This window comes from Crassostrea angulata, chromosome 5 (assembly GCF_025612915.1).
Source record: "Crassostrea angulata isolate pt1a10 chromosome 5, ASM2561291v2, whole genome shotgun sequence".
In the NCBI taxonomy this organism is placed as follows: Eukaryota; Metazoa; Mollusca; class Bivalvia; order Ostreida; family Ostreidae; genus Magallana; species Magallana angulata.
Window position 1 is genome coordinate 22,624,306 of NC_069115.1, and position 27,901 is coordinate 22,652,206.

Sequence of the window (27,901 nt, forward strand, 5' to 3'; positions counted from 1 at the left end):
GTTTCGTTTGGTTTTGTTGGTTTCGTTTCGTTTTGATTTGTAGTTTCGTTTGATTTGGTTTGATTTCGATTGGTTTCAATTTATTTCGTTTCGTTTCGATTTCCTCCGCATTTTAAGCCCCTTTCACAATTTGCGCCCGAGCACTTTACAACACTTTGCGATCGGAGTTTTTTGGCTTCGCACGAGCTCTCGCATTCGTTGCATGCGTTTTAATAATCCCCCTCTGACTCGCACGAGCATTCGTACGATGAAACGCATGATCGGACGAGCGCGGCAGGTCCTATTGCATTGTCGCAAGGTCAATTGTCCGATCATCAAGTCATTTGTGCAATCGTATGGCATAATCCTACAACACTCGCTTCTATCATACAGCAGTCGCATCCAGACGCAAAATGAATCCCAAGATTCAATGCGTTTACATCGCACAACAGTCGCTCTGAATCGTGCGAGTTTCGTACTAATATTTTTTAAAATGCAATTATTTTGGCAAAAGTTTACGAACCAAATCCATTTTTCGGTCGCACGAATATTTTCTCGCATCTGCTCGTGCGCCAATTGTGAAAGGGGCTTTACATGTACACTTTAATCAGAACTTAATTCGTAGAATTAAAAGAACACATTCTTGAGCCAGTCTGTAAATTCGTAAAATTTAAAAAACACATTTTTGAGCGAGTCCAATAATACAAACACAAAAAATTGTTTTGATTGAGTCTCCCAAACGAAGTTTGGAGACTTATTGTATTTGTTCGATTTTTTTTCTTTTTTGTCTTCTTTTCCACTCTGAACTTTTCCGTCGCGATTCTCAAAGATGGCTGAACAGAATTGTACAAAACTCTAAGATACGATAGGCCTGTAAATATATATATATATATATATATATATATATATATATATATATATATATATATATATATATATATATATATATATATATAATTTGGGTTTACTTTTTGAAAATGTGGGTCCATTCGGGGTTTACTTTGAGTTTACTCGTGGTTTATTTTGGGTTTACTCGGGGTTTACTTTGGGTTCACTCGAGGGTTGCTTTTGGAGTCAACTATACGCACTGAAGTCTGGGTTTACTCTGAGTCCACTCTTGTAAACCCAGAAAGTAAACCGAAAGTAAACCCAGGGTTAATTTGAGGTTTACTTTCTGTTAGCTTGGGTCTGATCGGTACTGTATATGCACCCTGGTCTGATTTTTATCATTTCGAGTTGGCCAACCACTTTTCGGGGGGGGGGGGGGGGTCAAAAGATCGTGGGATCTAACATTGAATCTTATGGGAAAAATCGTAGACTCTATTGTAAATGACTATAACTTGAAAATGGAAAAAGATAATAATATAGGGTTTTCAGAATCATACATGTATATTAACTGTTACAGGCAATATATAGGGTTTATTAAATCTGACCCCTGGGGTCACCCCCCCCCCCCCCCACATATCTCTGAAACTGTTAGAATCCTGACCCTTAAACCTATATATTCTTGTTCCCTGTGTTAAGGAGCACAAATGGTATGTAGGTCATGGGTCCTGTGGGTGGTCCTGACCCCCTCAGACAGGAAGTGCCCAAATATCTTAAAAACGATCGAGATCCCCACCCTTAAACCATATATATTCCTGTTCCTTTGTATTAAGGGGCATCAAATGGTATGTCGGTCATGGGCCCTGGGTGGTCCTGGCCCCCCTAAAACAGGAAGTGCCCGAATATGTTTTGAAAACGAACGAGATCCCAAACCTAAAATCATAAATATTATTGTTCCTTTTGTTAAGGGGAATCACATGGTATGTAGGTCATGGGCCCTGGCGGTGGTCCTGACCCCCCTAAAACAGGAATTTTTCGAATATCTTGAAAACGGTTAAGATTTCCAACCCTAAACCATATATAATATTGTCCCTAGGTTCACTTGATATATTGTAAAGGACCCCTGGGAAACCTCACGAGACTTCAGAAATAAAAATAATCAAGTTTTAAATCTTTTTGTCTGTTAGGGTAGACCCATGTTGGTTATCCCTACTCCCAATGGAGGCCCCGTTCGTTACTTAATAATCGCCCCGATTATAATTACATCATGTTTGTTTTTTTTATTTTTACTTAAAGTTCAACATTACCATTGTATGTTTTTTGGGGATCTTTTTAACAGTGTAAGTTAACAGTGTTTGACTAGGAGCTGTAATTCTCGATTTATGAAAATTAATTATCAATATTTTCACGTTTCTATGTTTTTTCTCATAGTACCCTGTTATTGAAGAAGGAAATGGAAAAAAGTAACAGTAACGTATAATTGATTAAACTGCACAACGCTGGTACTATTCATGTGTACACTGTAAATGTACGGGAGGTCAGTCAGTACTGTTAAACATTTTGTCAAAATGTTAACGTTTTCACCATGCGTTTACCTTTCAATTTGCGCTCCGTTTGCGCTATGCGTTTGCTGACCATTCACCGTTCATAAACGCTGACCAAATTCCATTTAGGATCCGCTCACCGTTCGCTCAGCGTGCGTGCGCTCACCACCGTTCACTCACTTTTCAAGTGAGAAAGAAGAACGTTTAAGGGACCGTATTTGACTTTTAAAAAAACGTTTCTTGACTGAAAAGTCATGTCTGATTAACACATGTATTTTTCCAAAAAGAATGATTTTATTTAACACTCACTTATTCAATAATAAATTTTAAGTGTTAAGTTAAATCCAAACTCATTTTCTAAGAAACATTTAGCTTATGTAATTCTAAGAATATACAGCATTCTTTAAAATATTGATATTATCTTTCCACAGCTCAAAAAAAAATACCCAAAGTATCGAACTGTTTATGATCACATTAAACATGTTTTGTGTAAAATTCAATAAAACACACATTTTGAAAAATAAAGTTACGTAAAATTCAAATTCAGATTCAAAATTCAAACTGTAATCTAATCCCACTTATAAATATTCTGTTCTAATTGTTAAATTAAAAACAAACCGTTGGTAAACTTATATTATTTAAATCGCATAATATTGTTTCTTTGCACATTAGTAAATATTATGGATCGAGTTTGGTATAATTTATAAATTGCAACAACATGTGCGAATACATGTAACACTTATAACCTGGTATTACTTATATAAATCTATTCAATATTTCTACTGGTTAAAACACTTTCCTAATATAATGTTTTTCGAATTCAAACAAAGATTTCAAAATTTTTTACAACACTATTCCCCTGCTTCTGCATACTTATGTTCCTGGAACTCCTCGCTAACCGCTACACCACACCCTAACTTATTTTAATCCATTGAAATAACATACTCAATGTAGTATTGCGCAAGCATAATTCGGTCTTTGCCATTTGATGATCATCTTCAAAATGAGGGAAGAAAAATTGCTTTTTACCATAGAGTAGGTCTTGGTACCATATTTTTGAAAATTGAAAAAGATAGACATTTAGACATTTACATATTTTATCAGTATACGTTCTTTAAAAAATAGTATGATGACCCACTCTATAAAAAACTATAGTCTGAACATCCAATTTCATTAGCATTTTGTTGCTCAATTAGCATGTACATATTTTGATGTCTTAATATCAATTAGATTTAAAGTCAATTTTGAAGGTTTTAGCAATACTGAATGCGAATGATTACATATGCTTAATCAATATAACAAAAGTAGTATCTGTAAGAAAAACAATTGTGGGTTTTTCAGATGAACTTCGGTGGGTTGATGTCTCGGCTTATTCCCCCATGTTCTTTAATGTAAAAAAAGATTACAAAATAGAAAAATAAAAATAAATACCTAATTTCTTTTAATATTTCCTTAATTTAGTGGTTTAATTGATTTTTTTCTTTGGAATTTTAAATTGATATATTTTGCACATGGAAAGCGTTAAGAATATTGTGAAAACCTATCTATTCTCTACTTATACCCCATTCCACCAAAAAAAAAATTGACCTGGCAAAATTGCCGTTTATTAAATTGTTCTTCATTTATTTTCTAAGTGAATTAGTTTGTATGTGTCAAAAATATTATTTAAAGAAATAGCCCTTTGATCAAAGTTCAGTTTTTATAAGAATGTGTCAAAAGTACTTGTATATACGATCATGCATGTGCAAATACAACATTCTGAAGCGTATCAAAATTGTCGAACGTGCAGAAAAATTACACATTGGTCTGTTAAATACAATATTATGCACAACAATTATAATTAGACTTAATAAGTAAATTAATGAGAATTACATATTTTCAATGCACTTTATTAAAAAAAAACTTTCAGTGATGACACCACCTTTATTAATATATGCCATTAATCAATTTCTAGGTCAGCTTGGTTCCTTTAATAAATATATCGTTAAATAAATGCATTTATTTGATCGGACACGGACAAGACGACATAACGTGTGAAATACGTTTTTGTTTTGTAACAATTGTACAGGATGATTTACACTAATAATACTTTTTCTATAACTTCGATCATTTTGTCGTATACATTTAGCACAGAAGTATAAAATAATATTCGTCTTAAATACAGTACATGTTTTGCATTTTTTTTATTGTCTCTTTGTATATTTTAATTCCTATCCTTTACTTAGAATGATTATGTAAAGACAAATTTATTTTAGAAAAACATTTGTTGTACAATTTAAATTCAGTTTTGATTTTTTCTTAATAATACCTTAAGCAAAAATTTATCAACTTAACATTTGTACATATGTCATTTTGATTTTATTTGCATTAATATGTGTATTGGTGTTGAAGTTTTTACCGTATGATTGGTAAACAAATACAGCTCTTTAATTTTTATTAATAGTTTTACCAACTTATTTCTTAGGAATGTATTTTCTTCTTAATTACTTTTGTCCAGCTTTGATAAAATTGCTTATAATTTTCAAATGTGCAATATAACCAAATACATTACACATCTCTATATATACACTTTTTAGACTGCTATAATATTAACCAGTTTGTAAACATTTGATGAATACAAGATACAAAGACAGACGCTTTGTCTCAAAGTATTTACAATGTAATTGTATTTGTAGTTTGAGGGACACCATGTACGTAGCGTTAAACTGAAGAAAACCCTTTTCAAAGCTTTTTTTTAGGGGAGGAAACGAACCTGAACTTGAAATAATATTAGGAATAATATATAAAAATGTCAAAAATATGTCCTTGAAATTGAAAAAAAATATTCATGAAGAATATAACCATGGAAATAAGTTTCGTCTTATTAAAGACTGTTTAGAACATTAAGTGTTTTTTTTTAAATTTTTTCAAACAGGGCATGTCATGTGTTAACCTGGATGAGATATTGTTTTTCAAATAAGTGGTAAATGTAATATATAAATCTTCAAAATGCCTTAAGCCTTTGTGCATCGTAAATTGCAACTTTATACCACGTACGGAACTGTAGCCTCAAAGTAGTTTATACGATTTTGTTTAAAAACCGAGAGCTAAAGACCTGCAGCTCCGGTATTTCATTAATATTCAGTTATGCCTCACAGATTCCATTGATGAGGTTACCATTTGAACTGCTCTCCTTGCCAATCCCATGGCACTCTGCAAGTCCGATAAAGCAAATTGTCTCTTATCCTCTTGAAGGCAATCTTGCTTTGTAATCTTCAATTCCCTAATTTTCTTCGTTATTTCCTCAACATCGATTTTTAGGCGCATCTGAGATTCTTGATGCCCCAAATCGAGTTCCCAAATTACATTTATCCTGTAACTTCTCCAAATGACCAACTCTTACGTATACCTAAATATTTTCAATGCAATTGCACAAAATATTCAAATCATCTCTTACTTAATCGATATTAAGAGTTTAATATGAAAATCGCTGATTCGAATCATAGTTTGTTCCACTTATGCAGGCTAAGCAGTTTTCGAATGTATGGGTTATGGTGTATTTTTGAACTTGCCTTCATAAACATGGCAAACATTGTTCCCCTTTCTTGTTTTGACTGACTTACTGTCCGGTTTAGATGTTGAACCGTCTAAAAATAACGGTCTCTTGTTATCTATTTTCCTCCGACATATTATAATATAAAAAAAACCCTGATATCACACAAAAAGATATATCACAGTTAAATACAAAATATCATCTAAAACATATTTACCATCTATATCCAACGCATGCGCAAGGCGTGTATGCTAATCGCTCAAAACATTGTATCAATGATTAGTAAAGAAAATATCAAAACATTTTCACCAAAGGAAAATAACTTTCAAACAATATTTTAAGTTTAATTTGTAACACAAAATTATAATTCAAACATTAAATATTCATACGTATTTAATTTCTCTTCATTGATAAAAAGACACAGAAGAACCTATTGTTCCCCCATCGGTGAGAACGAGTGACAACTTTCCGCAAGGTAAATACTTACAAGTCAACAAGAACTTAAGTACAGATACATATATTTTTATCGAAACATACTTGTCTTCTACAAAATGGTATATAGGATAAACATGTTCAGAACTTAACTATAAAAATATTATCACCATAACTAGTAAAAAACGTACAGGCACATGTACATAAAAGTTTAATAAATTGTCGAACGATTCAAATAATAAGTAAAAATATACCTATTTTTTAAACATATATTGTATTTTGATCTTGTCATTCTATTTTCATCCACTATAGGTGATGAACATGACAATAATGTTCAACAGGAAAACTTACGGTAATACGATTGCATGAGTTTTGGTTAATTTTTTGTTTTATTGTTACCATTTAGCATTTGAGAGTTAACGTTTCGCATGCCAAGCATATTATTATTTGTGAACTTTTAAATATATGCATTACATGTCATCTTTTCTTAACTTTTCTATGTGTCTACTCTATTCTATTTAATTTATAACTAAATTGAATTGAAATCACTGACTCATTCAAAATAAATCTGTAATTACGCGCGTTGTTGTTTTTACCTTTCATATAATTCATGTAACTGGTTTATAAAATTAAGACAATCAAAACTATACCCCCAAATGACTGGGTATTTTGCAAAATTAAAAAAAAAAACTTTGACTTTTGTACTCATGCAGATAATTTTTTTTATCTTTTTTATTAAAAACTTTTAAGATACAGTAGCTGAACAAAATTTGAAATCTAAATATATGCATTATCTAAAAAGGTTTACAACTTTGTTATCATACTTTTTAAGGATTTATTCTCAATATGATTATATACATTATTAAGGATTTTGTTTACTCAGGGTTTGAGTTGTCAATTTGGGATTGTTATAAAGTTCATAGCCATAAGTTAAATTTGTTTCAACACAAAATGTATTTATGAAATGAATTACTATTGACATAAAGTCGATATTTCGATTACGTCTGAAATGAGGCTCAAACAAAACTGAGCATAAAGCAAAACAGAGGAAATTCGGACTATATTTTGCAGATTTTGGTTTCCGGCTAAACATTTTTGCAGTTAATATATTATACGTAATCAACATAATTTTGCATATTTTATGTTTGTTTTATCTCACTTATTCATAAAGATGAACCGTATGGCACGTTATGCAAAAATATTGAACAATGCTGAAAAACGATAAAAGACACAACATCTATGCCATGAAAAGAAAAGTGAACGTTGTTTTAAAAAGTAATTATGCAATAATTTTAATAGTTTGGAAGAAAAAAAGACGATGTGTTATAAAAGTCTGTCTGGAGAGATAATTGGAGAAATTTCCTTAAAGGTAAGCAAAAAAAAAAAAAAAAAAAAAAAACCAGTGCTGAGCACGGTTTATTAAAACTCATGTATAAAATATAAAGTTGAATGAGGGGGACTTCATGTAAAAAAAAATAACTTCCAACTAATTGGCGCCACAATATTGGGAGCGATTTTGTTTGAAAAAATGTTGTTCACATTGTTTCGTATTTTTGCCGCAGATAATGTTTTCCTTAAGTCAGGGATAAGGTCAATTTTTTTCGAAACTAATCGATTAAATGACAATAAAATTGAAATTAAATTAAAATACTGATTACAAGCTTATTACAAACATATTTTTTTTTAATCGATTACATCAAATTACTTTTTCTACCTGTAATCAGAATTACTTATGATTGCTTTAGATTACAGTATTTATTTTTAGTGTTATCTTGCTAAATGTTTAATGTTTTTGAAAAAAAGAAATTTTGCATTTTGACATTTATTATTTTTTTACAATTTGCTTTCTTACAATTCATTATCACCAGACTTTTTGAGTCATTTATTCGTTCATTGGCTTTCTCAATACACTGACAATTGATGTTCATTCAGGAAATTAAAAATGTTAGATAGCAAACATGTTAATCATAAAGGACCCTTTAATGACGTTTTTTTTAAAGAAATATATATAATTTAGGATTGGCATAAAACGGAAAACAGTAAGTTTTTACAGGCGTAAGAAATAATGGGGAAAAAGTAGAACTACATTACACTTTCATTTATATATTTGACGAGTTGTAAACAGTAGAACCACTTGTTAGCTATGATGTTTACCATTGACTTTGATTTTGGTTTTTTACAAATTATCACCAAAAAATCGTACACAGTCATTCATACACCAGTGCCCTTTCTTATATCAGTCAGTTAAAGGTGTAATCTATGCACTTGCCATAACCATATATAGTCTTACATGTATAAATTAAGACATTTTGCAAATAAACTACAAAATGCCAGCACCAGATTAACTGCTTACACCTTTAGTATTTCAACACGTGAGAAATGATGTCCGTAAGCTATTAATTTAAATTTTAATTGATAAGTAATTTTTGTGAAATTGATAAAAAAAAACCTACTTTCATTTTCGATTAATAAGCCCTAAATATCAAAAATGGAAGTAAGGTGGTGGACACGTTTTGGCGGATCCAAATCAGCGTTTGTGTGCATCAAAATATATACTTGCAATGAAATGAAATGGAATGATTATGTAAAGAACGGATATATTCATTGGTGTAACGTGTCGAGGCCTCGACCAGGCGTCTCAGTCCGTACCCGGTTCTCCCGAGTTCGATTGGGAATGCAAACAAAGAGTAAAATGACACTTGCCAAGTGCCTCTATGATGAAAAGCTTTAATTCAAAATATACAGATATAGGTCAACCAATGCCTTGTGGTAATTCGCAATATATACAGATATATATAAGCCACTGCCTTGTGGCTATTTCTATGTTTGTCAACCGCCCCTGCCACCTGGCAAGGCAACTTGTCGCTCGGCCACTTGGTAACACAACTTGGTCAATCAATCTGGCTATGCCACTTTTTCTATGTATTTGTCATTCGAAGAACCTGACTTAATTAATTTTAATGAACCAAAGTTTCCAACGTACAGAATTCACGGCTGTGAAATTCTACAACACAGTAATTCGCACTTAGGGATTACTTTCCGTATAAATCTTCTGTACAGACTATACAATATCGACAACAACAAGTAGTAGTGACACCATCTGACTCTTAAATCAATTGCATTATATCTAGTGTTTAAGAACATCCAAACATACTCTCTCGATTTATAAGTCTATCTAAAAAGAAACTACAATAACTGTTTTTGTTGTTTTGTTTTTATATAATAAAAATACTTGAATAACTCTTTTAATCATTTGACATTTTAATTACACTATTTACAATAATTACTGATCATAAAAATACAAACAAGGGAAGATAACTCTTTCAACCGTTTCACTTTCCTCCCCTTAAGAATATGCGTCCCGCATGATTCTACTGTCAGAACAAACAATAAGTAAATAAAAATTAACAAAATTAACAAGTCAATATGCCGATGATCTACAGCATCTTCTCCCTCTTCACAGTGATTGTCTTGCGTCCATGCTCCCGGACAATGGTTGTTGTCTTGATCGACTTGGTATATACAACTGGGTCTGTCTGAACAGCCGTATCTGCAACTTTGCACGTGGGGTCATTTGTCTTGTCATCCAGCCTCGGTGTCTTACAACGGTCAGGTGTATACACGGGCATGGGTTGAGTCCTCTTTCTAACAGTAGGGTCGACGGCTTTCTCACAGGGTGAAGGTCCACTGGTAGCTATAAAATCTCTTGGTTCTTTGTTACTGGTACCCGGTTCTTCGTCAATGGTAATGTCGGGTTCCTGTGAGAGCCACTCCTCTTCATCTGAAGACTCCTCCTCGTGGAGATCTCTAGATAAACTATCTTCACTGGATTTAATACCCTCTGCATTATCAGACTGTTGGCTGCCTTGACCTCTCGCAACTTTGTATGGATGGTTTCTCTTTAGATGCCGTATGTAGTTGACTTTCTTATTTGTCGAATAATCACATCGTCCACAAAAGTATCTGGTTTCATAACACTCGGCCATGTGGTCTTTCCATTCCGAGTGACTTCTACTTTTAAAGGAACAGAATGGACATTTTTTCAGCTGTTCTGTACTGGTAGTCTTTGCCTTCGCCATTACTCTACAACAGAAAAAAAACTTGTTGTAAAGACAATTTACCACTGGACATAATCTTGCAGCCATTTAGGCTGTCTTCTAATTCTAGAACCACCCGTTGCACCCAAATTAACATCATTGTCAATCTCATCTGTTGCAGACCCTTCATCACTTATAACATCTGCCTTGACGTTGCTTGTAGCAGATTGGTTAGTTTCTACCTGAGAACTAGCCTCTTCAACAACCTCTTCTCTTAACACCTGGTCACGCTTTAGTCTTAACCTGTCAACATGCACAACCTGTGGTTTGCCACGTTGTCCACAATCAACCTTGTAGGTTAAGTCTGTCAGTTTTCTGAGTACTTTAAATGGACCTTGCCAGTAACTAGTGAACTCCGGGGATCTTCCGACCTTTCTGATAGGAAAGTAAACATAAACTTGATCCTCTGGCTTGAACTTTTGCCATGATAGTTTCTGGTCGTGGTACCTTTTCTGTCTCACCATAGCTGTGTTTATGTTCTCTCTGACATACTTGTGAGCCTCCTCGATTGTCTCTTTGAGTTGCCATGCCCACTTGTTGCTTGGAATATATTTAACTTCCGTTGGCATCTCGTACATAATGTCCAGCGGTGTAGTCACCTCTCTTCCAAGCATCATGAGGTTTGGTGTGAACCCTGTGGTCTCATGTACTGATTATTTGTATGCCATCATGACATAAGGTAAAAACCTATCACAGTCAGAATGGTGATCATTTACGTAGGCACTAAGCATCGTCACAAGTGTCATATTAAATCGCTCCACCATCCCATCACTTTATGGGTGGTAAGGGGTGGTACGTGTCTTCTTTATATGTAAGACATGACACATCTCGGAGAACAGTTCGCTCTCGAACTGGCGACCCTGGTCAGAATGGATGATGGAGGGTGTTCCATATCGTACAACAACTTCCTCAACTATAATTCTAGCAACGGTTGCAGCTGCCATGTTTGGCATGGCAAAACTCTCCGTCCATTTAGTAAAATAGTCGTAAACTAGTGGGTAGTTTTTTTTTTTATAAAAAAAACACATGTCTCCCCTTCCCCCCAAGGATTGTAATATGGGGCAAATTTAATTAGTGAAAAAAATGAAGTCAGCTATATGTTAGATATCATCCATATATGATACAAGTCATAATGTAAGGAATATTTTCATGATAATTGACCCTGAGATCCAAAAAGGTCAAGGTCAAAAAGTTGGGTTTAGTTCACTTTTCCCCTAGATCGTCAAACTATGTTTTAAGTTTAAAGTCTCTCTGTCAAAGAATTTTGAAGTTATGGTCTGGAAAAAAATGATCTTTTTTCTTAATTTGACCTTGAGTTACGAGTCTGGTCAAGGTAAAAAAAATTAACAACAGTTTGTCTCATGGTATTTTAGTTCTTTGTTTACAGTTTGAAGTCCTTCTGTCGAAGTATATTTTAATTTGGGACGAGAATGTTTTTTCTTATTTGACCTTGAAAAAAATATTAGGCCTAGGTCAAATATTTTGGTGGGTTCCATCTAGGTTATTTACTATCTATCTGTGATACAAGTTTAAAGTCTGTATGTTTAAGGAATCTCATATAATGATTCGTACAATATTTTTTAGAAAATGAATTAACTTCAGACACAAGATTGGTCAAAGTCAAAAATTATGGAGGTGTGCACCCCTTCTCAATACCATCAACCTATGTTCCAGGTTTGAAGCCTTAATGTCAAAAGGTATCTAAGTTCCCACCCAGACAAAATTTAATTATTTTTTCTTAATTTGACCTTGAGTAAAACAAGGTCAAGGTCAAATATTATTCAATAGTACACCTCAATGTATTATCATTGTTCCTTGTGTAAAGTTTGAAGTCTTTCTGTCAAAGAATATTTAGGAGGTGAACAATGATTTTTTTTTCTGATTTGACCTTGAAATAAAATTTTAAGGTCAAGGTCAAAAATTTTGGTAAGGTTCAACTAGACTATATACCATCTATCTATGATACAAGTTAAAAGTTTGTATGTTTAAGGAGTCTTGTGTTATAGTCTAAACTCTATTTTTTATAAAACACTTAACCTTGATAAAGAAAATAGGTCAAGGTCAAACATTTTGGTGGCGTGCACTCCTTCTCAATACCATCTACCTATGTTCCAAGTTTGAAGTCTTAATGTCAAAGGGTATTTAAGTTACGGCCTGAACAAATTTGGATGAAGTAGAATAAGAGAAAAGAGATAAATAAAGAAAACCAACAAAATTACAGCGCTTTTTATCTCAATTTTCGAGCCCTATCGAGCTCCGGCGTTTCTTGTGCTAGGCAAACATGAATGCTTTTGTGCATACAAACAATCTTTTGTCTATCATTCCTGAAATTTTGAAATCGATATCGTTTGTAGTTTATGAGAACACTCTTGGACAAACCAACCCCCTAAAAATCCTTAAAATGCCAATATCTCAAGAACGGAAATGACGTCATCAATTAAAAAAATGTCCGATAAGGTGCAGAACATAGGTAGTAAGATTTGTAAATTTCGTCCAATTCAGTTGAGCCATTTCTGAGATATCGCGTGCACAAAAAGTGTTAAGAAAAAAAAAAAGAAGAAGAAAAAGAATCCGAAGAATAACAATAAGGTCTTCAGTTGGAAACGGAAGACCTTAATAAGAAAGTCGACATAAACAATATGTCTCCCCTTTGAAAGGGGAGACATGATGACTAGAATATATTTATTGCCGTTTTCAGTCAACGGAAGTTCACCCAAGATGTCAGTCGCAATTCTGTACATGGTAATCCCACTTTTTACAAGTTTCATTGGTGCTCGCTTCCTCATTTGTGGACTCTTTCTCTTAGAGAACTTTTCACAGCCAGCTATGTAGGTTCTAGTGTCAGCTTGCAAATCTGGCCAATAGTATTTCTGTCGAACTCGGGCTAGTGTCTTGGTAACACCAAAATGTGCAGCAGTTTCCATATCATGGCAATATTGCAAAACAATTCTGCGTTCGCTTCGGGGTATTATTGCTTGTAGACAAGATGCTTTTCCATTGCCAGCATCATACTTCCGGTATAAATACCATTTTCTACCACAAGGCTATCCCACTGAGACCAAAGAGATCTCAAAACATATCCAAGATCACTTATATCCTCGTATGCAGGTTTGCGTGTACTTTCCAACCAGCTCTTTACTTGCTTCAATTCATGGTCTTTATTTTGTAATTCCCTGATGTTAAGACATAAATCTTTGCTTTCAGAAGCTAACTTAACAACATTGACATGACTCTTTGGTGACTTATCTTGTGGTTTGTCTAAGACACTTTGCTTTTGCGATTGATTTGATGGATCATATCCACACTGTCTACATGGTAACCTACTTAATGCATCTGCATTTTTGTGCTGAAGCCCCGGCCTATGTTGTATCTTGAAATCAAAGGCACTTAATGTCTCTAGCCATCTGGCAAGCTGACCTTCGGGGTTTTTGAAGTTAACCAACCATCTTAGTGAACCATGGTCACTACGAACCAAAAACTCTTTTCCATACAAGTAGTGCTTGTAATATTTTATAAAATGAACTACTGCCAAGAGTTCCTTTCGTGTGACACAGTATCTACGCTCGCATTTTGACAGCGTTCTACTTGCATAGGCTATGACACATTCTTTCCCATCTATGTTCTGTGACAACACCGCTCCTATTGCTTGGTCACTTGCATCAGTATCAAGTATAAATGGGACTTTGAAATCTGGGTGAGCCAATACAGGGGAGTTAATCAAGTGGCTTTTTAACTTTTCAAATGCTTCTTGACATTCCTTTGTCCATGCAAATGATTTTCCTTTCTCAGTCAGGGAGTGAAGACATTTGGCAACAGCAGAGAAGTTTTTGATAAACCTGCGATAATAGCCACACAAACCCAAAAATGACCTTATCGCAGTGACGTTTGATGGTACGGGCCACTCTTTCACTGCAGCTATTTTGCTTCAATCTGTGGCGACACCTTTTTCAGAAATGACATGACCAAGATAAGTAACTTCTTTGGCGAACAAGCAACACTATTTGGCCTTCAATTTCAAATTGGCTTTCTTTAGCCTTTCAAAAACTTTACCCAGGTTTTCCAACATATTTTCGAAAGTCTTACCAGTGACAATGATATCGTCTAAGTAGACTAAACAAATGTCCCATTGTAAACCCGCTAACACGCTTTCAATGAGGTGTTCGAATGTAGCCGGAGCACAACTCAAGCCAAAAGGCATTACATTAAACTCAAAAAGACCTCGCCTCGTTGCAAATGCAGTTTTGGGTTTGTCTGCACTCTCAATTTCTACTTGCCAGTAGCCCGAACAAAGGTCAAGTGTAGAAAACCAAGTTGACCCAGACAACTGGTCTAAGGATTCATCGATCCTCGGGAGAGGATATGCATCTTGAACGGTGCAGCTGTTGAGGCGTCTATAGTCCTCACAGAACCTATATGAGCCATCATTCTTCTTAACCATGACAATATGTGAGGACCATGGGCTATTGGATGGTTTGATGACGTCTCTCCAGCATGCTATCTATTGTTTTATCTGCTTTCTCTGTCAAGTGAGCAGGTACCCTCCTTGGATGCTGTTTGATAGGACGACTATCACCAGTATTGATGTGATGCTTGACAACACCTGTCCTGCCCAACACAATTTTATTTTCTGCAAACAAAGAGGTGTACTTTAATAAAAATGCTTTTGCCTCTTTATGTTCTACGGGTGTTAGAGTGTCTACTGTCTTCTGCAACATTTCTGCCAGATCCTTCCGCAGCATGTCTGCACTCTGGGGATCTTCATCTGACAACATATTCTGTACTGTATTCACTTCAGAAAGCTGTCCTACTGAGGTTCCTATATAAATTATTTTTGATTCTTGTTCCGTATTCATGAGTCATACGGGAACAGTTTCTCCAGGAGAAACAACTGACCTTGCAGTCAAAGCACATTGCTTTCCGACAATGTGGTCAACTGGTTCCACTATACTTTCACCTGATGGAATATGGGAACCTATTGGCACACAAACTTTGCCGGGTATTATGACCTCACTTCTTGGCGGAATGCTAACTGTTTTAGCAGCTGTTATCCTAAAACAGCCAAGGAACCCTTCTATCGCCATTTGCTTCTCATGCCCCTTGATAATGAGTGTCTCATTGTTGACATCAACTGAACACTTGTTTTTCTTCATAAAATCAAGGCCTAAAATACCGTCAATCTTGAGATTTGCAACTATAGCATCATTTTAGCATGTCACCTGGTCAACACAAATGTTGAACTCTGCTTTCCCATGCACGGAAAGTGGGGTACTATTAGCTGTCCATATTGATTGAGATACTTCTCGCAAGTTAGGTCTTATTGCCACTGGTAGCTATTAGTATAGAGTTTCTGATACCAGTGTTACAGTAGCACCTGTGTCAACAAGAAACTTTGCCTTTTCTCCCTGTACCTGAACTTCTACATACAGTCCACATTCCTCAACTGATGAACCAAGGCCAACTGACACATTTGGTCTTCTTGCTGCATTCTTATCACCTTGTGCATCATCTTTCTGGCCTTTATCAGGACTGTCATGTTGTTTCCGTCTTCTGCGTAGCTCAGGGCAGTAACGTCTAAAATGTCATGTCTGCTTGCATTCATATCACCTGCGCTCTTGATTGTTGTTTTTTGCACGGTCACTTCGAAACCATCTGTCATCATTATTCTTTTGCCTAGAGCTTCTTAATTCTTTCAGTTCTTCTGTAATGCACTTCATTCCTTCTTCTACTGACTTCATCAAGGTTTCCAGCTTGTGATCAACATTGATAATATTTAGCTGGGGTTGTTCATCTGCAATAGCTGTCCTCAAGTGTCCTCTGAGTTCTCTATCTCGTTTTTCAACTTTGTTATATGCCACCAGTTCTACAGCAAGGCTAATGGCTTCATTTAGATTGGCAGGACGAGACTGCTTGATTCTAATACGAATGTCTGAATTAATTAAGGCATCAATAAATTGATTCTTAGCCAATGTTTCACGAACTTCGCCAGGTGCAGTTGGGTATGCCAAGTTAGTCAACCGCCTGATGGCCTGGCCTAATTCCGAAAGAGTCTCTAATGGCCTTTGTCTTCTTTCTTTAAGTTGCACTCTGTACAGGTCGGTTTGGTTAGGAGGTGAAAACCTTTCTTGTAAAGACCTGACAAGTGTCTCACAGTGTTGTCCCCTGTCCTTAGGCAAGTCACCTAATACTGCTTGAGCTTGACCTCGTAGGGATAATGCTAAAAACAAGCCTTTCTTTTCTTCATTCCAACCATTGACACTGGCACATGCTTCAAAGTGACACTAGTAATCTAGCAAGGAACTAGAGCCATCATACGTAGCTGGCTTAACTGTCAATTTGCTGTCCCTTTCGTCTCTATATGTTTCATTCAATGTCCTGTTGACATCAGATTTAAGGGAAGGCTGGTGTACATTGGATCTATAAGGCAAATTGTCTCTTGGCAAATAGTCCTTCTCCTTGTCAAACTGGTCTGCTTCAAAGCGAACTTTCGGTCTTGCACCTTGGTATTGGTGGGGAGAGTTGGTTCCTTTGCCTTGGTAGATACAATCATACAGATAATCTGTCCCTCTGTCAGAATACCCATGTCTCCTACCATCTGTCAGGGTGATGTCTCTTGGTGCCCTTTCATAGTCATATGTATCATCTAACCGACCAGTGGCAATCCCACTGTCCCTTGATGACACTTTGTCATATTGGCTACCAATTGGCGTAGATTGATCAATGCGGTACCTCTTCAACTTTTCTTCCATTTTGTCAAGTGTTTCTCGCAAACTAGTCTCAATGTCACCTGACTCCTTTTCTCCGTCCTTCATAATTCCCTATAAAATCCCGCAGCTGCCACCAACTTTGTAACGTGTCGCGGCCTCGACCAGGCGTCTCGGTCCGTACCCGGTTCTCCTGAGTTCTATAGGGAATGCAAACAAAGAGTAAAATGACACTTGCCAAGTGCCTCTATGATGAAAAGCTTTAATTCAAAATATACAGATATAGGTCAACCACTGCCTTGTCGTAATTCGCAATATATGCAGATAAATATAAGCCACTGCCTTGTGGCTTTTTCTATGTTTGGCAACCGCCCTTGCCACCTGGCAAGGCAACTTGTCGCTCGGCCACTTGGTAACACAACTTTGTCTATCTATTTGTCATTCGAAGAACCTGACTTAATCAATTTTAATATACCAAAGTTTCCTACTTACAGAATTCACGGCTGTGAAATTCTACAACACAGTAATTCGCAATTACTTTCCGTATAAATCTTCTGTACAGACTATACAATATCGACAACATCAAGTAGTAGTGACACCATCTGACTCTTAAATCAACTGCATTATATCTAACACAAGTGTTTAAGAACATCCAAACATACTCTCTCGATTAATAAGTCTATCTGACTAAAAAGAAACTACAATAACTGTTTTTGTTGTTTTGTTTTTATATAATAAAAATACTTGAATAACTTTTTTAATCATTTGACATTTTAATTAAACTATTTATTATAATTACTGATAATAAAAATACAAACAAGGAAAGATAACTCTTTCAACCATTTCAATTGGTAACCTTTTTTGAGTATACATAGGCGCTAAAACATAGACGCTAAGATTAGTTAACGCGTATTAACTAATTTACTTCATGGCGAAAAGTGTAGGACGAATTTATCATGCATCGCTGGCAGATACCTTTGATCGGACATCTGTGGTTAACACAAAAAAAGTTGATAAATAAAATGGAATAATTAAAATCGATTTTTAGTTTTGATGGAAAAAAATCAGAACCGAGAGAACGGGGTGTTCCAGGAACGCAGGTTGACTAATTAACGTCATAACAGAAAGCTTAGGACGAGTAATCATCGGGTAGATACTTTCGATCTGACGACTTTGGTTTAAGATATGCAAATAAATATATTTATATCTACCGAGGATGATTCTATTTCTTACCGAAACTTATAGTAAATCCATAGCTCTATAGAAACAGCCTGACTTAAATCGACACGCCCCGTTTATCGATTGGTCTAAATCTTCAGCGGCTGAAACTGACCAGAAACTGACAGGACAGAAATAGACATGTCCTGTTTATCGATTTGTCAAAGCCTACAGCGGCTTAAGGAAAAATCACGGACTGCTCGGAATAATCATGATGATGTCAGACTCAATTAGAACAACTTTGCTTTTACCTCTTCCGGTATAATTAATACACTGTACCGACTCTTTGGAAATAACCAGCATGTCTTTTTCAAAATCTAGGAATGTGTGCCTCAAACAGACATTTAGCAAATGAAAATAAATAGGCTTGTTGCCACTTTTTCTTTTTCTGTTTTCTCCCATTTACGCGTTAGCGATTTTATATTCTCGCGATTTGATGCAAAACCTTTGTATAATTGTTCATATAAATTATAATGATATGTATAAATTACAGTAAGACACTTTATTATTTTGTTGTTTTTTTTTTTGCAATTTATGTTTATAGACATTCGCAGTTGAACAATATAGTAACTTTATTTCGCATAGCAACACCATTTCAATCCGTAAATAAACAAGCTTGTACATGCAACACATCAATTTTGGGACATTTGTTGTATTTAGGTGATTAATGGCTTAAAATAAGAGTAAGACATAGTAAAAGAGAATTCCAAGCACATTATGAAATAAGTATTTTGATATTGAATAGTATGCAAGAGCATATTTGCAGCTAGCAGCTGATAAATAGTATGCACGTATAAATAAAATACGTCAATAAAGATGGGAACCTTTATCGGTGACAAATTTTATGTAACAAATGCTTGAACTATGAACGTTTTATATGAAGTAAAGAATAATCCTTTTACAATATATACATTATATACCTTTAATGATTTCAAAAACATTTTGATAATTTCGTTTGTATGGCATGTCAAACGTTGCAATATTCGATCTTTTCCATTTTTACTACATGTATATAAATATTCATTTGTATTGTATAATTTTCCATTTGTATTCTATAATCTTCCATTTGTATTGCATAATTTTCCATGTGTATTGTATATTTTTTTTATTTGTATTGAATAAATTCCATTTGTATTGTATAATTTTAAATTTGTATTCTATAATTTCCCATTTGTTTTGTATAAATTTCATTTGTATTGTATAATTTTCCATTTGTATTGTATACTTTTCAATTTGTATTGTATAAATTTCATTTGTATTGTATAATTTTCCATTTGTATTGTATAAGTTTCCATTTGTATTGTATAATTTTTAATTTGTATTGTATCCGAGGGATTGTTTATTTGTTTTGTTACGGAGGTTATCATTGGTTAAAAGTTTTATACTGTAGTGTGGGGAAACCAGCGAGATGTTCCGGATGCTGAACGAAAACTGTCTCCCTTAACATGTTTTAAACACGTGGTGATCTCATTTAGCGGCAGTGACGCCAGTGTGAGGCTTGTCGTGTTGGACAACTTGGTACTTTTCTGGGTTTTTAAGGTAAACAGATAGGGCCATCGTGATAACAGATATACCAAGGCATTATAATGAGCGAGTTCGATCACAAACCACGGTCGCCATAGATCGACTAAAATGAGATGGAACTCACTTTAGTCCTACTAAAATGAAACCGTGGTCCAACCAACGGAGAGTCTCTGGTCTGTCTCTGGTCAGGTAGTTAAAAGATGGTGGCGGAAAGCAAAACCTCCAATAATTGCTTTTTTAATCAGCACAACATGCAATGTGTTAAATTTTAGCGTGCACACATATGATTTAATGTGTTTACAAGGTAAAATTATGAATAGCAATTAACAGCTTTCTCATTTTTTTAACCAGACATCGACCAATGTGCGTTCGGACACAAACATGCCCACCATAAGTTAATTTTCCTTACTACCGTGGTTTAACTCTAGTTAATGATCGAATTCGCCCTATATAAATAGTGCCTGTTTGGGAAGGTAACTGTTGAAATTGACACTGACCCCGAGAAAACCATTGTCAACCGACGCGAAGCGGAGGTTGACAATGGTTTTAGAGGGGTGTCAATTGCAACAGTTACCCTCCCAAACAGGGACTGTTTTTTTTATTATACTGAATGTCCTAGTTTAAAAAAAAATCCCAAATAGGCACTAGTTATTTTATTATACTGAATGTCTTATTTTTAAAGAAAATTGTACTGCTTTTATATAGAAATAAAGTGAATTCTACGGCGAACCGTACGCGCATAATTTACGCACATGTAGCAATTCGTTGTGTTACCCGTTGCCAAGTGTGTTGCTAACGCTGAGGGTAATAGAACGGATTACCGACGTCGTCTAAACCAATAAAATTTCAGTATTTAACATGAAAGTATAATAAATATATATAATGACCGTATAAGGTGTTTCGATCTGATGAATGAGGCCCCCGTCCCTTCATTGACAGTAAGTCTATCGAGAGACGTACAATGTACATGTATGTACGTCCCTTCTGATCTATACCAGGTTTAAAAAATCTGGTTCGATTAACCAGCTACATGTGTATAATGCCTTGGTATATCTTTTATCACAATGACCCTATCTGTTTACCTTAAAAAACCAGAACAGTCCCAAGTTGTCCAATACGGCGAGCCTCGCCGCTAAATAGACCACCGCGTGTTTAAACAAGTCATGTTAAGGGGACCAGTTTGAGTTCAGCATCTGGAACATCTTGCTGGTTTTCCCACAATACAGTATAAAACTTTTAAGCAATGAAAACCTTCATAACAAAACAATTAAACAATCCCTCGGATACAATACATATTGAAAATCATAGAATACAAATTAAAAATTATAGAATACAAATTTAAAATTATACAATACAAATGGAAAATTATAGAATACAAATGGAAAATTATACAATACAAATGGAAAATATACAATACAAATGGAAAATTATACAATACAAATGAAATTTATACAATACAAATGAAATTTATACAATACAAATGGAAAATCATACAATACAAATGGAAATTTATACAATACAAATGGAAAATTATACAATACAATTAAAATTTATACAATACAAATGAAATTTATACAATACAAATGGAAAATCATACAATACAAATGGAAATTTATACAATACAAATGGAACATTTTAGAATACAAATAAAAATTATACAATACAAATGAATATTTTAATAATACAAATAGAAAAGATCGAATATTGCAACGTTTGACATGCCATACGATTCGGCAAGTTTCATTTCGTTTCGTTTCCATTTCGTTTTGCACTTTACAGGTACTCCGAAATGAAGTGTCCAATGAATTTCATTTTCGTTTATGTCTTTTTGGAAGTGTTAAAATTGATATATAATGTAGGGCCTCAAGACGATATCTGACGTGCGGGAGAATCTTGCTAGGAAGTTGGAAGTATCAAGAGATACTTTATACGTCGTCAATGTGGATCATGGAATACTGTGGGAAGACAACAAAGGGATAAGAGATCTTTCTGCAGATACCTTAAGTTTAATGATTGTATTAGACGAGAACAGAATGAAACCAACTGATGATGGTCGCCCAGATACAGATGATAGTGATGATGATTTTGACGAGGAGGAAGAGGAATGCAAACATGAAGGTATTTTTTTAATTATCGGTGAAATTAGTATTTGTAAATTAAGATTTTTTAGGTATTTGATAAATACGAAGAATCATATTAGGGCCATTTTGAGTTTTCTTTATTTTCCACAATTTAATATGTAATTTTATTCACTTTAATATGTAAACTTACACATTAATCTATACAATCATATCATTCTTTAATTTTTTTATTGTTTGTTATTTGGTCCAGCATTGTTTTTTAAATTCATAATTAAACTGTGCTGAGTCTGAATAAAATATGCTCTCCCTCATAAAATTGGCATTCAACAGGTCAAAATGGTGGACAGCCAAACTTCAAAATTAATTTATGTCAGATTTCGGCGAAACGGAAATAGCCAAAGAGCTGTTGTTCCTTGAAATTATACTGCATCTGTGAAAAGATTTAGGAAAACACAGTTGTTGACTGGGATTTAAAATCTTAATCTGTATATTTAACACTTATATCCGTGAAATTCACACTAAATTCAATCACATTGAAATGCACATTTAAATCTATAAGCGAAACGCCTTGATTTTGAGTAAAATGTTCAGAAAATGACTGTGTAACGTAACAGATTAAGCTGTAAATTTACAGAATAATGTATAAAATTTACAAATTGAAGAGCCAGAGTATGAATAAAGGATAAATGTACTACTTTTACACATCCGTTGTTATCAATTGAAAAAACATTCATCATGACTAATGGATGTCGTCTCTTACATGTATCAGTCAAAGCGTTAATGTTTTAAACAATATCTTTCCATGAAAGTAAAAAGCAAAGGTTCTGCCTATTGTGTAAAAAGAGTAAAATTAATGATATATAGGGCATAAACCGACGGTTATTTCTTAGGGGGGCTTCAGTGTCATAACATAATCCAATTAAATCGAAAAAAATCTTTTAACGGCAAATAATTATTATTTGGTCCAGCATTGTTTTTTAATTCATAATTGAAGTGTGCTGAGTCTGAAAAACGTATGCTGTCCCTCATAAAATTGGCATTCAACAGGTCAAAATGGTGGACAGCCAAACTTCAAAATTAATTTATGTCAGATTTCGGCGAAACGGAAATAGCCAAAGAGCTGTTGTTCCTTGAAATTATACTGCATCTGTGAAAAGATTTAGGAAAACACAGTTGTTGACTGGGATTTAAAATCTTAATCTGTATATTTAACACTTATATCCGTGAAATTCACACTAAATTCAATCACATTGAAATGCACATTTAAATCTATAAGCGAAACGCCTTGATTTTGAGTAAAATGTTCAGAAAATGACTGTGTAACGTAACAGATTAAGCTGTAAATTTACAGAATAATGTGTAAAATTTACAAATTGAAGAGCCAGAGTATGAATAAAGGATAAATGTACTACTTTTACACATCCGTTGTTATCAATTGAAAAAACATTCATCATGACTAATGGATGTCGTCTCTTACATGTATCAGTCAAAGCGTTAATGTTTTAAACAATATCTTTCCATGAAAGTAAAAAGCAAAGGTTCTGCCTATTGTGTAAAAAGAGTAAAATTAATGATATATAGGGCATAAACCGACGGTTATTTCTTAGGGGGGCTTCAGTGTCATAACATAATCCAATTAAATCGAAAAAAATCTTTTAACGGCAAATAATTATTATTTGGTCCAGCATTGTTTTTTAATTCATAATTGAAGTGTGCTGAGTCTGAAAAACGTATGCTGTCCCTCATAAAATTGGCATTCAACAGGTCAAAATGGTGGACAGCCAAACTTCAAAATTAATTTATGTCAGATTTCGGCGAAACGGAAATAGCCAAAGAGCTGTTGCTCCTTGAAATTATACTGCATCTGTGAAAAGATTTAGGAAAACACAGTTGTTGACTGGGATTTAAAATCTTAATCTGTATATTTAACACTTATATCCGTGAAATTCACACTAAATTCAATCACATTGAAATGCACATTTAAATCTTTAAGCGAAACGCCTTGATTTTGAGTAAAATGTTCAGAAAATGACTGTGTAACGTAACAGATTAAGCTGTAAATTTACAGAATAATGTGTAAAATTTACAAATTGAAGAGCCAGAGTATGAATAAAGGATAAATGTACTACTTTTACACATCCGTTGTTATCAATTGAAAAAACATTCATCATGACTAATGGATGTCGTCTCTTACATGTATCAGTCAAAGCGTTAATGTTTTAAACAATATCTTTCCATGAAAGTAAAAAGCAAAGGTTCTGCCTATTGTGTAAAAAGAGTAAAATTAATGATATATAGGGCATAAACCGACGGTTATTTCTTAGGGGGGCTTCAGTGTCATAACATAATCCAATTAAATCGAAAAAAATCTTTTAACGGCAAATAATTATTATTTGGTCCAGCATTGTTTTTTAATTCATAATTGAAGTGTGCTGAGTCTGAAAAACGTATGCTGTCCCTCATAAAATTGGCATTCAACAGGTCAAAATGGTGGACAGCCAAACTTCAAAATTAATTTATGTCAGATTTCGGCGAAACGGAAATAGCCAAAGAGCTGTTGTTCCTTGAAATTATACTGCATCTGTGAAAAGATTTAGGAAAACACAGTTGTTGACTGGGATTTAAAATCTTAATCTGTATATTTAACACTTATATCCGTGAAATTCACACTAAATTCAATCACATTGAAATGCACATTTAAATCTATAAGCGAAACGCCTTGATTTTGAGTAAAATGTTCAGAAAATGACTGTGTAACGTAACAGATTAAGCTGTAAATTTACAGAATAATGTGTAAAATTTACAAATTGAAGAGCCAGAGTATGAATAAAGGATAAATGTACTACTTTTACACATCCGTTGTTATCAATTGAAAAAACATTCATCATGACTAATGGATGTCGTCTCTTACATGTATCAGTCAAAGCGTTAATGTTTTAAACAATATCTTTCCATGAAAGTAAAAAGCAAAGGTTCTGCCTATTGTGTAAAAAGAGTAAAATTAATGATATATAGGGCATAAACCGACGGTTATTTCTTAGGGGGGCTTCAGTGTCATAACATAATCCAATTAAATCGAAAAAAATCTTTTAACGGCAAATAATTATTATTTGGTCCAGCATTGTTTTTTAATTCATAATTGAAGTGTGCTGAGTCTGAAAAACGTATGCTGTCCCTCATAAAATTGGCATTCAACAGGTCAAAATGGTGGACAGCCAAACTTCAAAATTAATTTATGTCAGATTTCGGCGAAACGGAAATAGCCAAAGAGCTGTTGCTCCTTGAAATTATACTGCATCTGTGAAAAGATTTAGGAAAACACAGTTGTTGACTGGGATTTAAAATCTTAATCTGTATATTTAACACTTATATCCGTGAAATTCACACTAAATTCAATCACATTGAAATGCACATTTAAATCTTTAAGCGAAACGCCTTGATTTTGAGTAAAATGTTCAGAAAATGACTGTGTAACGTAACAGATTAAGCTGTAAATTTACAGAATAATGTGTAAAATTTACAAATTGAAGAGCCAGAGTATGAATAAAGGATAAATGTACTACTTTTACACATCCGTTGTTATCAATTGAAAAAACATTCATCATGACTAATGGATGTCGTCTCTTACATGTATCAGTCAAAGCGTTAATGTTTTAAACAATATCTTTCCATGAAAGTAAAAAGCAAAGGTTCTGCCTATTGTGTAAAAAGAGTAAAATTAATGATATATAGGGCATAAACCGACGGTTATTTCTTAGGGGGGCTTCAGTGTCATAACATAATCCAATTAAATCGAAAAAAATCTTTTAACGGCAAATAATTATTATTTGGTCCAGCATTGTTTTTTATTTCATAATTGAAGTGTGCTGAGTCTGAAAAACGTATGCTGTCCCTCATAAAATTGGCATTCAACAGGTCAAAATGGTGGACAGCCAAACTTCAAAATTAATTTATGTCAGATTTCGGCGAAACGGAAATAGCCAAAGAGCTGTTGCTCCTTGAAATTATACTGCATCTGTGAAAAGATATAGGAAAACACAGTTGTTGACTGGGATTTGGGCAACATGTAATTTGTAGGGCGTATTGAGAGATATATTGATCTCAGCTTTAAAATTTGTTCTTAAGAATCATTTACAGAGTCAATATCTGTTTAACAGTTATCATTGTAATTATTCATATTTTCATGTTTCGTTTTGCAGGTTCATGGTTCTCTTGGACAAGACATCAGTTGCTGAAAATGAGATATTGTGAAGTAAAATGTCAAGTGTGTAAATCAATCTTGAAGTTTGAAGAAATTGTAAAAAGATGCGAGATGACTCCTGATGAAACAATATTCTTTCAAACAGTATTAAGTGTAAATAAACACAGCCAACTCAAGATTCATGAGTTACAACATACTTACACTCAGTAATGTTGAGGACGTCAATAGGAAAATGGACATATTTATATGTAACAGAGTAAATGTTATCCTTTGAATAATCATTGAATTATATTCCAATATTTTGTTTCACAAAGTAATATCGTATCAATAGATTAACTAACTTTATCGCTATAGCATGAACAATTTTAAAGTCTTGTGGGAAGTCCCTACTGTATCATGTGATACATTAAAAAAAGATGAACCGAGCTTAAGAGGGATTGATGATCAATGTCAATTTTAGACTATTTTAATCTGCTAAAGAAAAAAAAACCTCTGTATATAAATATAGGATAATGATAAAATTTAACACCTATATTATTTGGGTTTTTTTTTCTTTATTGAATGTTAGTTTATAGCCAAAAATATCATATCTAATGTCAAAGTTTATAGCAGATCTGATGGTTATGGTGTTAATTATCAAGCTTCATACGAAAAACGATGAGTGCAAAAGGATTTACTTTAACAAACATATTTTTTGTTTCTCCCTTGTAAAATGATCATTTACAATTTCGAAATCTAGTGGGAGCATGAAATGTTCAAGTAAAAACAATTGGTATGGTCGATGTGGTCTGAACTAATTTTAATGATAGAAAATATAATTAAATAAAAAAATAATCAACACGCATAATAGTTTTAAACATCACATCGCATTAAAGGTATAACAATGTTACTGGTAGTTCAAAATATATACAAGTCGTGCTTGATTACAATAAATGAAATGTTTTGAACCTGTAATGCAATTTACAATTTTCATAAAGTGACAAATAAGCTACCTTTGTACTCCTTTGATACCCATAACTTGTTTATAAATCTTTGTGTGCATTTTTACTCAGTTAAAAACGTGCTTACTCATGAGCACTCAGCAATCAAAAACCCCTAAAAAACAAAATTGTCAATATGCCAACCAATAAGTATTTATCAATCTTAGAGAGTGACCATTTCCATAACAAAATATAGCAAAACCATGGTCATTATATATATATATATATATATATATATATATATATATATATATATATATATATATATATATATATATATATATATACTTAAATGTGGATGCACTGCTGAATATTTTTAAGAAAACTGTGTGAATATTTTGCATTAGTCATAAATGCAAGCTATATATAAGATGTATTCATAAAAGCTTTTATCCTGTCTATAACAATCGTATTTTGTGTTGTGAGAGTCTTCACTCGAGCTTTGTTACTTCTGACTTTCTCTGCCTTGTTTTCTTTTTAAAAAAACATAAAATGTTAATCACAAACAATTCTGTAACTAAACCACACATCACAGCCAACTCAATATTCAGGGTCATGAACCATGGGGAGCATTTATTATTGTCCCCAAGAAAGAAAACTCGTGAAAACGTGCATTGACTATAGTCCGTTTCCTAATCTTCTTAAAATAAATAAATTGAGAAAAATGTTCAAAGTATTTTAATCATAAAAAATACCTATAACAATGAACAAAAGGAATGAAAAATGCATGAAAGAAGTACATTTATTTTTCAAATATACATGTAGTAGGCTGGTACATGTACCTGGT

At 33.8% G+C, this 27,901-nt stretch overlaps 1 protein-coding gene across 1 annotated transcript in view; it reads left to right on the plus strand.

The window, feature by feature from the left end:
* LOC128184889 (uncharacterized) overlaps positions 1-26,590 on the plus strand; it is a 54,953-nt gene extending 28,363 nt beyond the window's left edge. Inside the window, exons 5-9 of the mRNA XM_052854526.1 lie at positions 6,299-6,355; positions 6,625-6,664; positions 7,612-7,681; positions 21,712-21,970; positions 26,133-26,590. Coding sequence (XP_052710486.1) covers positions 6,299-6,355; positions 6,625-6,664; positions 7,612-7,681; positions 21,712-21,970; positions 26,133-26,344 — 638 coding nt within the window. The 3' untranslated portion in view covers positions 26,345-26,590. The remainder of the gene's footprint in view (positions 1-6,298; positions 6,356-6,624; positions 6,665-7,611; positions 7,682-21,711; positions 21,971-26,132) is intronic.
* The last annotated feature ends 1,311 nt before the right edge of the window (positions 26,591-27,901 follow it).